Raw genomic sequence first — 12,911 nt, 5'->3', positions numbered from 1 at the left:
AGTAAGTACGGATGAACACAAAAGCCAATACAGATAACTCCTGCATCCCTGTGCTGTTCAGTCAGTCGTACCTTTGAGGTGGGTCCGGATGGAGCGGGCAGGTCTGGAGGAGCTAGTCACCGGGTCTACCGGATCCTCCTCGATGGTCTGCCCCATAGCCAGCAGGCCCAGCCGCTTCATGCGAAGAAGCCGCGGGCCCGTCTCCCTGGGCAACGCTCCCCCATGCTCGATGGGCCCCTCGCCTGAGATGACTGCCGGGACCAAGCTCCTCAGAAACTCCATGTTTCACTAGATTCTTTCTCTCCTTCACTCTAGTGTGCAGTTCAACAGCCTGTGGCGTGACATCCTCCCACACAAACTACCTGCCGGCCTCATCTCCATTTACAGACAAGCAGGCGGACAGGGTATAGACCCAATGTTGAGCTGCTGTCTACATACAGCATCTACACATTCACTTACTGCAACGGCCTGTATGTGTGGCCCCTGAGACTGCCCTTATAGACCAAAAGAGACACTACCTGTCTGGCTCTCTAAAGTTTTCTGTCCGGACTAGCTAGCAGTGGAGTAGCTGTCTATTGTAGGTAGCCTACATGTCAGAGTGAGAAACTTCCTGCGCTACAACATTACCTGTCTGCTCACAGTGGAGGGAGAAAGCAAACAGACATGGCCCTCTTCATGGGCCGTGATGTAATCGGGAGTGGGCCGGGCCATGTCTGGGTGCCAGGCACTATCTGGGGCGGGACTAGAACATGTTCCACAGGAGATAACACACGCCTGGGCCACCAGCCAATCACAACAGAGACGACACCAGCCACACCCTGCTGGCCTGCGTCTCTCGCCAGTCAAAGGGGAGAGCAAGAGGGGAGGAAAAAAGATTGACAGACACCCTGAAAATTAGCTGAGCTTCATGTAACTAGCTACACTTGCCCGCATGCATTTACTGATAGCACTTATCATGGACGGAATTGTGTCATGTGTTAGCACGCATAAACAAACACACAAACACACTCATGCTCACTTACTTGCTTACTTGCTAACTTAGTCAAATAACAAGAGCACTCCTCCCTCCTTGCTTTCACTTCTACTTCAATGTGCTGAAGTATTATGAAGAGAAGCCGAATGAGCAAGCTGACAGGGTCTGTGAAACGGTGTGATGACAGACTGCTGTGCTTTGCTTGGCTGCACAGCTCGTACCTGCAGCAAATTCAAACTCCTCCAAATATCCTCAGCTGAGGAGAGGGGGGGAGTGTACTGTGCTGACTCTCACAAAAGCTTGCTGCCTAAAGAAATAATCAATTTGCTATTCCCTGGAAGCATGTATAAAAATTAATAGCCCATCCAAGCACAAATATAGCCAGTCCTCAATATCAATACAAAACTATAATATTCCACAAAATTTAAAGATGACTGCAGTACCAGCGTCCAACACACTGTTAAATTACCCTCAAGACAAGCCTTTTCTGCAGATTCATCAATAATGACAGCTTTCACCTTGCACCGCAATCAAGCAATTGGGCTATGCCACTACATTGTTTGCAAAAAAATTAATGTTTTTAGGTGACATTACCTAGGTCTTATTCAGTTTTGTAGAGCTAAGCATAGTTTTAGCATGAGGACAATGACTGTTTATAAAACAAATAGGTGAGATTATCCTGCAATAACACAAAGACAAAGTCACTTGGCTTGGTGTGTGTAATAGTGTGGTATTGGACTGTTACTAGGGCAAAGTACAATTGCGTGGCAACTGATTTATCAACCAAATATAGGCTAAATGGCATTTTTTCTTAAGCATCTTAAGCAATTATCTTAAGCAAATATCTTTGCAATTTACCAAGGACAATGTTAAATTCATGCTGTTAATTACTGCTGCATTTGCCAACTCTACAAATGTCTAACTACAGCAGGGATATGACACCTATTTCGTAGTAGAGACCACTCCCGTGATGAAGAAAAGGCTTCATCAGAAGATGACGATGATCCATTAAAGTGGTGTTATGTTTCGCATCATGCATCTTGCCTTCTAGCAAGACCTAACTAATGCCAAATGCACTCACACAGCAGATACACCAGAATTGCTTTCAATATAGACTAAATCCTTTTATTTAGGCCTACATGTTTCCAGGTTTTTGTAGGTGCCTTTAAGATTTTTTTTCTTATCAAAAGCTCTAACTGGGCCAAAATTCTGCACTTATTGACTATACACAAGCTCAGCACCATGCAGGACTTAAGCAAGTCTCTCTATATTTGGAGTTGTTTGTTCCCCTTGTGTGATTATTTGAGAGGAGAGCAATATGGATAATGTCCGAAGATGATGACCCACGGTGGCTAGGAAACTTCATTACAGGGCATTCATGTTGTTTTTATAAATGGGCTAGAAAATTCCCACATTATATCTGTGTATAACGGGTGGCTCCCTCCCTTTTAGATACCCTCACTGTTTCGCTGATTTTGTTGTTTTGTTTGGCAAATGCTCTTCCATGGTCCTGTGCATTATTCTTTAGCGACTTTTGAATTTAACATGGGGCATTCCAGTTGCACTATCACAGCGATGGTAAGCCGTAGACATAAAACAAATAATTAGGCCTACATTATGCTTCTAGGAATTCATTCTGTTCACTCCCCTGACAACCTACTAATAGTAGTATTTAACGGAAAAAGCACAATTTCATGTTAAGTCAAAGTTGCAGATATATTTTGGGTTGATTGTCCTCAGGCCAAAGTACCCATCTCCTTTACTGAAAACTGTTGCTTAGCGTAAAGCTACTGAGTGCATAATGTGGTGTGTGTGTGTGTGTGCATGTGCGCAAGCATGTAGGCCTATGTGTGGTCAGAAAAACTTTTTAAGGAAGTGCTCACACCCTCTGCTGCAGCATGTGAAAATGTCAGTGAGATGATGTAACTGTTTCAATATACAAACCCACTGAACAGCCTGGGAGGGCAAAAACTGCTCACTGTCTCTCTCTCTCTTGCACACACACACAAACTGATTTCTGAAAATTCTGCACAAATGCATTGTAGTCCCATTATCTATTCAGTCCAACTATGCCTCTCCATTACATTCATCCAGCACCAAACCTAGACTGCAGAGTAAGCACAAAGTGGCAGAGTGCGATGAACACAGCCAGCCAAATAATGGACACAAGTGGCCTTTGGGATAAATGCAGTGCAGCAGTTTTGCAGCAGCCCTGCCCTCTAGAGGCCATTTGGCAGAAAGCACTGCCAGCAGCACAAACAAAACACTGAACCCTGTTGATAAAGGGTCCACCCCAGCTTGCTGAAAAAAATCTCAACAAGATTTCAAGGCAAACCTCACCGCAGGAAGGCTTGTTAGAGCTGTACTCTGCCTGACCACCGCTTTTGCAGAGTGCTGGGGTTTCAGACCCCCTCACCCCATTTCTCCACGTGATGTAGGCATTTTTGATAGATGGAATGCACTTGTTTCTGTCCCCATAAAATTGTGTCCCCTCGCTGTTAACTGTTCTATGTCAAGTCAAGACAAATTTTTACTGTCCCAGATGGGCGATTTTGCTGCAGCAAGTATAAAAACACGTCACAACATAAAACATATAGTATCACATACAAACATTAAAAGAAAAGTGACAAAGGTGACTCGCACCACTGCACCAGAGTTCATTCCAGATCCATGAAAATAGGCTTAAGTGTCCATTCATGCCCATGTGGCTTACAATAAATCATACACAAACAGTCCGAACAAGACTGAACTATATCATCTTTAACAGCATCATCGACATCATCATCACCATGTTGAAATGTTTATAAATCATGTTAAGATTTATTTTAATCAACAGATAAAGGGTTAGGGTTACCAGATGGATGGAAAACAATATATTAAATTCATTAACATTTGTCAGATAAAACTAATTTGTGCATATTTTAGTATGATCTGTGATGTAAAAAGAAAAAAAGCATTAAAACAGTCATTAAAAGGTCATTCATCACAATATGGCACAATGACTAGATTTATTCAATCTTTTACGTACCAAAATGTCCTCTTATGTTTCCAAAGATCAGTTCAATATTTGTGAGTGCAGGTATGGGAGGACTAAGGGGACACTGTTGTAATTTACAGGTTCTAATCTTAACATAATTACCAGCTTCTTATGACAGCCATCTTCCAATCTATCCTGAATAGCTGTTACTTTTGCTCAATATCTGATCTTTAACTGGTTGTTTTAATCCTCAGTAGTGTCAAACAAGGGTGCCTAAAAGTGTGAATGTCTCTAGATGGCCAGAGCAACATTTGTCTAAACAAGAAGGGTGAGGGTGTCCACCAAGTCATATCTACCCGTATTTCATGTCTATTCATGCATATTTTATTGGGATGTGTGATATGGTAAGACATAGATATGACTGCCCCTCATTATGCATGGGATCGCAGGGATGAATCATTGTAGGCATTGTAATAATTTCAGAAAAATGGGATACTCGTTTGGACTGAACCATGTGCTGTCACATAATATTCTCACGATGATTTCACAACAGTAAGTGTATGGATAACTGCTTGACCTGCAACAACTGATTTGTGTGCAGGACTAGCCCATACAAACAATGTGGGTCAGAGGAAATGACAGGAGATAACGAGTATATGTGTAAAAGTGCGTTCAAAGCATTTTCCAGTCCCATATGCCACATGCAGTGGGGACCTGATTATAGTCATTAGAATTAGAGTAGAACTTTTGAACAAATAATCCATTTAACTTGCAAAATGGAAACTAGGATTGAGTTATAACATCAGGGGAGCATTCACGACTAATGTTCCCTCTAGGCTGATATTTTGGTGACCCATGTCTAATGACTTATCACATTGAGCAAATAATATCTTGTCAGTCATCAGCAATTACTCCACTTGTCCATAGAAATTTAGTTGATACAAGAACATGCTTTGGTGGCAAGTTATATTAGATAAAGGGACTTTGCAATACTTTGGGGTTTAGTGAATTGACACCCCTGGGATTGACCTTTTTTTTGTTTTTTTCCTTAAAATTTAGAATGAATGTGAAAAAAATTGACTAATGCCACATGTTTTAAGTTATCACTGAAATGAAACTGACCAACTACCACGTTCAATTATTATTATAATAGTGACCACACATAACGATCAAAAAACAGGCCGTCACAGTCGAAAAGCCAAATCGTCCAAAGTACCCTCAGTGAGAGAGTAGTAGCAAGCTCTGTCAGTCAGCTGGAAAAATTTGCCTTAGCAAGGAGGTGCACTGGTTGATTAAGAGGTCTATCTACAGGGCCAATCACAACCAGGGTTCACCATTTGTCATAATCAATTTATAAGCAAAGAAAATTCCAGTTTTGTTTTTCACTAAATTCCAAACTGTTTTGTCAGCTGGATTACAATGTCACAGAAGCTACACCAATACTGATATCAATGCAATGTTGAGTTGCTGCTGTGTGGTGGAAAAGCTCTGTCCACGCTATTTGAAGAGGCCTTGCCGAGATGAACCAAATGATGAAATCGCCACTATGACTATGATGCTTCAAGTTCCCATTCCCTTACATTTAAAATGCCTGGCTGCATGTGCGACTATGTTCAACAAACAGTAGCTACACTGTCTGTTTCTTTTCATACATCATGTCAACTACCAAAGTCAGCTTTCAGGTTAAAACAGTGCTACACAAATAGTTAAGTACCATTGTCCCAAATGTCAGCCCCTCCTCACCGCCTCCATCTTAAAACCTTTCTCAACCAAAACCATGTCACAGATTAACCTCCATCTGGAGTCCAGCCATGGAGAAAGGACGGGAGACATGGATTATTGGGACAATTTGATCCAAGTAAGCATTGCTGTTATTCCAGACTATAATTAGGTTGCCAAAGCAGACGTAACAAAATCTAAATCGAACAGACACCAGAGAGAGAGAAAAAAACAGCCTAGAGTTGCAAGGAGAGAAGCTTGTAGGGCCGATGAAAGACATTGAGGCCTAGACAAAGATGCAGAGAGGCTGAGGCAGCAGATCCCGGTAAGAGTCACTAAGAGTCAGAGAGAGAGAGAGCTGAGTGATGAGGGAGAGATAGTCATCGCTAGGCCTGAGCACCACAATGGTCAGTGGAGGCAGCTGCAGCAAGCTGGGGCCAGGTCTGCGGTGCGGTCGGGTTAGAACAATACCCCAGCACAGGAGGCCCAGATCCCAATCAGCCCAGGAATGTGGAAGAGGAAGCACTGCGAACAATGTGCAGCGTTCCTATGCCATTCTGGGTCCCGCCCGCCTCTGCCTTGTTCTGCTTTCAAGCATGAGAAAACAGGAAAACTTGTGGGCTGGGGCCCAGAACTCAGAGCCCATTCTCCAATCAGCTGGGGCCTGGTCAGTACACTGTCAGCACTGGTCCTACTACAGTCCTGTTGATGACCCTTGAGCATGCACATATCTGAACTGAAACTCCCACCATCTGGTTTCAGAAAACAGTTGGAGATCTGTGTCAGGTAAGCTGGACTGCAAAGCAATGCTGCACTGCCCCCTCATGGTGCCACTGCATTATTGGGGCTACAGTCCTGCCTTCCTGTCCAGGGCAGTGTGACCAAAATTTAAATTATGCAACCTGGAAATTACATTTGGGCACACTGTGAGCATACAAGTAACTGTTTTGGTGCGACTTTATTTGAATAACTTCTTTTGAGTGAGCATGGCAACTCTTGTTATTTGTTCTTTTATAGCCAATCAAACACCAAATTTAAATTTAGTTCAAAAGATGTTTTTTTTTACTAAGGCTTCCTCTCACAAGAGGCAGCGTTTTCTTCTTTTGTCCTGTTAAAAAGGAAAAAAAGAGGCAGTGTTTTCCACAAGTGCCGGTTATCCTTAAGTGAAACTTACAAACTGTGCACATGTGTTTGTACCGGTGTGTGCTAGATAGTAGCTGACATTTGTTAGTAGTCGGAGATGTCTAGGTTTGTCCAGCACTCAGATATACAGTGAACATGAGTACAATGCCACTCAAGGACTCTTGCATTACCCTACTGGCCAGTTTGTTTTGAATCTACCGTTCAGGTTTTTCTATGAAGACCAAGTTGCTGAGATGTGACATTTGGAGAGCAGATATCATAGAAGCCATGTCAACTGATGGTAAAAGTGATGTTTATTATTGTTATTATTATTATTAGTTAGTGTTTGGCATTCTATGTAAATAATTAGTGTTAATATGTTTCTATTTTCCATATCTGGATATGGGTCATATCCAGAACAGAAAATAACAATGATTTTATAGCATTGCCTATTTTTCAATTTTTTAAATTTTTTAAATGGTGCTCCTTTAAATGTTTTGGGTGTGCGCCTAAATGTTTTATGGGCTCTTAAGTTTTGGAGGTTGGGAGCACCAGTGCTACCAAGTAAAGTTAGTTTAGAGCTCAGCTGTCTGAAGACACTTTCCCTGTCTGTTCTTGTCTATGATATACTTTCTCATTCTCTGTGACTCCTCTACTGATGCCAGCAGGGTCCAAAATTAACACTCGCCAGTCGCCAAATGCAGGAAAATTTAGTCTTTGGCGAGTAAATTATGGAGACCACCCGCCACTCTGGCCGGTAGAAAAAAATGAATTTCCTACACGCGCTGGAGAAAGCTGCTGATTTGCTGTCACTTCAATCTGCTAGATCTGCCGTGCTGCGTGTGTCGTGCGTAGTACGTAATTGCGTCAGTCATCAAACCGCGTAATTTTTTGTTACAGTACGTGAGGTACTTGTTGTCGTCCGGGCAGTTGAAACAAACCCAGCCATGTGGAGATTTATTGCGGGAGTGGAGCCCCCAGGAAAGAGAAAGAAAACAGGCGAACTTCAGGCCGAAGAGACCACTGCTGCCACGGCCAATGCAAGCGCCCCCTGGCGATACAATGATTCAGGTGCTCCAAGAACATGGCTGGAGTTTAAGGAGGGGGGTCATGTTTTGTAGTGTGTGTCGTGTTAACGCAAAGGAAAAGCGCAGAGGCAATTCCTTCGTTGTTGGCACTACAACTATGAAATTGGAGAACATCTTGGTTCATGAGAGCTCAAAATGTAATATTAATTTGTAATACTCAAATTGCAATAGTAAAAAGCAATTTATTATTTTTGGCTGGTAAAAAATCTGTCTGGGCGGTAAATTTTTTCATCTACCAGCCACCTTGGCAGGTAAGCCAAAAAGTTAATTTTGGACCCTGGATGCCAGTGTCTCAGATCTGAATGTTTACAAGTGAAGTTTGCTGTTCAGTCATATTACAAAAACGTCTTTCATCTGTAAATAAGAACAACAAATGCATAGGGGGTTAACAAACTCCAGTCCACTCAGACAAAGAGATCAAGCTGGTTCTGCCTTATCCTGAATGACAGTTGTGAGGCAACCCACAGGGAACTTGGTTGTCACCACTGAGGAATGTGAGAATGTGACCTGACTAGCCCCTGGGTCAAAATCACACTCTGCTCTGTCCTGGCCAATTAACATTCTGAAGGGTTTCAATCACGCTTATGTCCCAGAGGCCACAATAATGCACAGTACTAAAAAACAGTATTCAGAGGAACAAACCAGTGCCATTTTAGCTTTGCAACATTTACAGTTGCTTGCTCAACTAACGTGAACCAACCACAGTAGTCATTGACCCTTATTTAGCCAGGGAAGTTGACTAACATTGCGTTCATATTTGCAACAATTGCATGGGGGAGTAGCTGCAAGGGGAAATTCTCCATGTCATGCACGCACGAGAATGTGACTGCGTCCGTGTGACGCCATCTTTGACATGGTGCACAAGCATTGGGGGGGAGGGGTGTGCGTAGCGCCTTCAAGTGCAGTGCACCCAGTCAAAGCCGAGGATGATGTCAAAGATGTCTGGTGTGAACAAGCACAATAACCCAATATTCAAGTGTCAAACTCCAGGTAGCACTCACTATGATCTTCAGGACTGACAAATGCATGCAAGAGGTGCATTTAGAGCCAACCAGGTTAACCCTACCCACATATGCACTCTATTTGCTCAACCGGTTATGCAAATGTTTTAGGTTTTTTTTTTTTTTTTTGGGGGGGGGGGGGTCCATCGCCACCATTGCCAATTGCCTTCTCAATTGCAAATCAATCAGGAAGTGCACTTGTGCAACACTGAATCTAACGCTGCAGCACAGGTAGGATCATTAGCAAGTTCTCTTCCACTGTTGAATATTACCTGTAGTTGGCCTACAGAAGTAAGACACTGTTTACAAATTACTCACACAAGCCAACTAGTGGTTGTAGAAAGTAGTAGATTAAAGCATTACTTTTAAACTTTTTTCATCTTGCTCATGTTGTGAGAGAACCATGCAGACAGAATAGAATGAGGCCTTCCTCACCTGACAACAGTCAGGCTGGACACATCTGAGCCCAGGGAGAATTTAAAATGGCAGCCAAAAAGACTGAAAACTCTGCTGTGCTACTTTTCAGAATTCAGCAAAACAACAAAGTGATTAATCCGACACTATATTCATTCTCACACTACTTAACTCGCAGCTCCTGTAAAACCTAAAACACACCACACAGTGGAACAGCACCCGCTAAACCCGTGTGACGTACCTTAAGGCCATAGAGCAGTGGCTGGAACTGGGAGGAAGGAGGGGGTCCCACAATGTCACTACACAAGAACCTGAAACACAAAGCACAGAAATCACTGCTTTTTCAACAGCAGAAGTAGCAGACAGTCAGTCAAAGAAACCATAAAGAGAACCCATGTCGTTGCCATTTATCACTGCCAAGTACAACAGATCCCCTTTTACCTGAACTTTACTATAGAGCCTCTTATCTAAATCACTGACAGAAACCTGACCGGTCAGCAAAATGGGTAAAATGAATAGAAGCTGCAGCCATGAAAACCTATTTTCTAATAATAGTGCTGGAAGTTCATTGTTGACACAAGCAATTAAGTTTTTGAACGGCAAATTAGACTGTGTGCTTTTATGCCCCTCGAACAGTCCATCCTCCATTTGCGAGAGCTTCTGAGGGTTTGCTACACCGCAGAACACCAATCCCTGTCAGCCACTGTATTTAGTGTAGGGACGTAATAACAAGTAATTTATAAGGGTGCTCCGATCAGGATTTTTGGGGCCGATCACCGATCGCTGGAAGCAGTATCGGCCGATACCGATCACCGGGTCTATTTGAAGCCTTCTATTCATCGTGTAGCATTATTTATTTATTTAACTATTCTTAACAACATTGTATATTAAGTATTAAAATTAAGAGATGAGAAAGTATCATGAATTGACAACTGTTTATTGGCAGGCAACATGTGCAACATATTCCACTCTCTTTCTTAGAGACACAATTTAAACCATAGCAGCCTACGCTTGGTTATTGGGAGCAGCTTAGAGCTTAACAAATATAGCTTTCCTGTGGAATAAAATAAATAACATTTTATAAAATAAAAATTAGAATAAAAGCTAAATGTGCACAACACACCAAGTTAGAACAATAAATTATATATAGGCCTACTGAGGCAACAAAAATCAATTTCAATAGACGGAAAACACCGGGCCTTTATCAATTTACTCCAACTTTAGAGACTATAAAAACTGCAACATAACAAAATATTTTTCAATATTAATCTGGATTGAGGGAGCAAACATTTAGAGTCAGAGTTAAAAAGTAAATATTAACGTTTTCAGTCCACTCAGTGGATACTGACTAGCACCTACAGTAGCCTATATACAGCTAATCTGCTAGTCTCGGAAACCCAGCTGTATTCCGAATAACGTTAGTTCTTCTTTTTGGGAATTCAGCCGGTCGTCTTCTTGGCATGGAAAAAAAAATATCCCTCACGCCCGCGTGTGCAATGGGAGGCGAACAGACGGGTCCAGTGAGAGAGAGAGTGAGCGAGAGAGAGAGAGTGAGCGAGACAGAGAGAGTGAGCGAGACAGAGAGAGTGAGCGAGACAGAGAGTGCGACACACACACACACAGAGAGAGAGAGAGAGAGAGAGAGAGAGAGAGGGAGAGAGACAGCGACATAGAGGGAGTGAGCGAGAGACAGAGAGAGAGAGCGAGAGACAGACCGCACAAAGAGACTACTTCTGTTTGGATCTCTTCCCAACTCGTCTCTCCCTAACATTTTTGCAAATTTATTGTCTTTTTCAGACACCTGGTAGAACTGCCAGACCGGTGAAGCCATTTTAGCAGCGCGTAGAGAAATTGTCTTGCGTGTTTTGCATCATCTGATCGGCTCTTCTGATCGGCCTTTATAGAGACCACCAGTCAAACTATTTAGAACGAATATCGGCCGATAACGATCGGTGGCCGATCGATTGGAGCACCCTTAGTAATTTAGTAACCAAGTTTCTCTTTTTCCTCTAATCGAATAGCATTCGATTACTCTTTTCTGGTGTGTGTGGGTTTAGTAAATGAGTAAATGAGAGCACTGATAGCTGAGATGACGCTCTGTGCTAGCGACAGTAGGATGATTTGCTTTTAGGTGGTTAGGCATACTAGCCTACTTGTTCCACCTACATATTTACACCACCTACATATAAACAATACCACATAATTTGCACTGTACAGTGTCAAGGGACTGTGTAAAATAACTCTATGATTGACTGCGTTGGTTGTTTTGCATCGTGTGCATGGTTAGTAGATGAACTTTTCGAACAGTTTTAACACATGCGAATAATACTTTTATGGCAATTAGCTATTCGTTTGCATTAGCCAAGTTTTAAAATTCAAACGGGTAACTGAGTACCGAGATAATTGTTAAGCCTACACCCTTAATTTGGTAGTCCATAGGACAGAGCGGTAGGTCGGCCTATTGTTGGCTCCAGCCTGCTTTGCTCTGTGCTGGGCCAGGATTAGAACCTCCTCCTGAGCAGAGTAATAATCTGAAGATTACCCACTACATCCAAGAGGCAGTTACATAAGTGATCAGAGCCTCCAAAACCCACAACGTTTCCATCCAGTTTATCATCGTAGTGGCTGAAAAGGCCTCCATTTAGACAGGTCTCATCTCCAGTCATATAATCACAGTTGCTGTGTGCCTCGGAGCAGAATGTAGCTATAAATCCAAAGCAATACAAAGGGGTCAAAACAAAACTGGCACAGGTTGTTTTAAGAATGAAAATGGATATTAGGCAATCATAACAGAGCAACTACAGTGACATTAGACAGACAAAAATAAAGAACCCTAGTAAAAAAAAAAAAGAAATGCCTAGAAGCTTTTTCTAACCAGTCTCAAACTATAGTCAAACAAAGGGAGGAAGAGCAAGACAGTGAGTCACAGACCCAACACAGGAGCCAGACAGAGAAGTTGAAGTGTGAGAATAACTTCCACTCTAGCAATGTGGACAAAGTGTGTGAACAGGTCAGAGTAGACAAGTCAAAACGAAAAAACCCTTGAGAACCCAAAACCCATGTCACAGCAACGCACCATCGCACATATCCTACCCACCGCAAGCACAGGAAAATAAGCTTTCTCAACTTTCTCAGACGCACTCGTACACAACAGCTTCTCACGCTGACAGACCTGTGAATAATGCATCTGACTTCCTGTTCCAGCTCAGCAACTCCAAAAAACAAAAAGTGTGACCACAGAATAAGGCTAAGACAAACTCTGCGTACATTGTGGAGGCTGTACCAAATACAGCCACAGACTAAGCTCCTGCTCTATATTTAGACTGGAGTGTAGCAGAAACAGTCACACACACATGCATTTCACTGGCACTAGTAAAACAATGCTAAATAATTCTAACAAATCAGACCATTTATGTAACATAACATTATGGTTGGTTCTGTGTGAGAAGTTTAAACATTGTACATACTCTTGTAACAGCAACACATGAACACAGCTAAAGGTCATCAGAGCAGTGCTGATCTGATCAATGGTTAACTTGACTTCACCTAATATCACCCTGCAATTTTCTGAGTCCAACACACAGCGAGGATGCTGCAAATAGGAGGCTGATCTGTCA

The 12,911-nt window shown here is 42.5% G+C and overlaps 1 protein-coding gene across 8 annotated transcripts in view; it reads right to left on the bottom strand.

The window, feature by feature from the left end:
* Positions 1-12,911, bottom strand: part of fryl (furry homolog, like) — a 75,180-nt gene that overhangs the window by 58,263 nt on the left and 4,006 nt on the right. For 6 of the 8 annotated variants that reach the window (XM_071895685.2, XM_078285770.1, XM_071895686.2 and 3 more), the window contains exon 1: positions 72-298. In XM_071895685.2, the coding sequence (XP_071751786.2) occupies positions 72-282 (211 nt within the window). In that variant the 5' untranslated portion in view covers positions 283-298. Of the gene's footprint in view, positions 1-71; positions 299-9,535; positions 9,606-12,911 lie in introns of those variants that run through there. The other 2 variants (XM_078285776.1, XM_078285775.1) reach the window with 1 other exon arrangement.

This window comes from Centroberyx gerrardi, chromosome 9, assembly GCF_048128805.1.
Source record: "Centroberyx gerrardi isolate f3 chromosome 9, fCenGer3.hap1.cur.20231027, whole genome shotgun sequence".
In the NCBI taxonomy this organism is placed as follows: domain Eukaryota; kingdom Metazoa; phylum Chordata; class Actinopteri; order Beryciformes; family Berycidae; genus Centroberyx; species Centroberyx gerrardi.
This window is presented reverse-complemented; position numbering and strand designations above follow the sequence as displayed.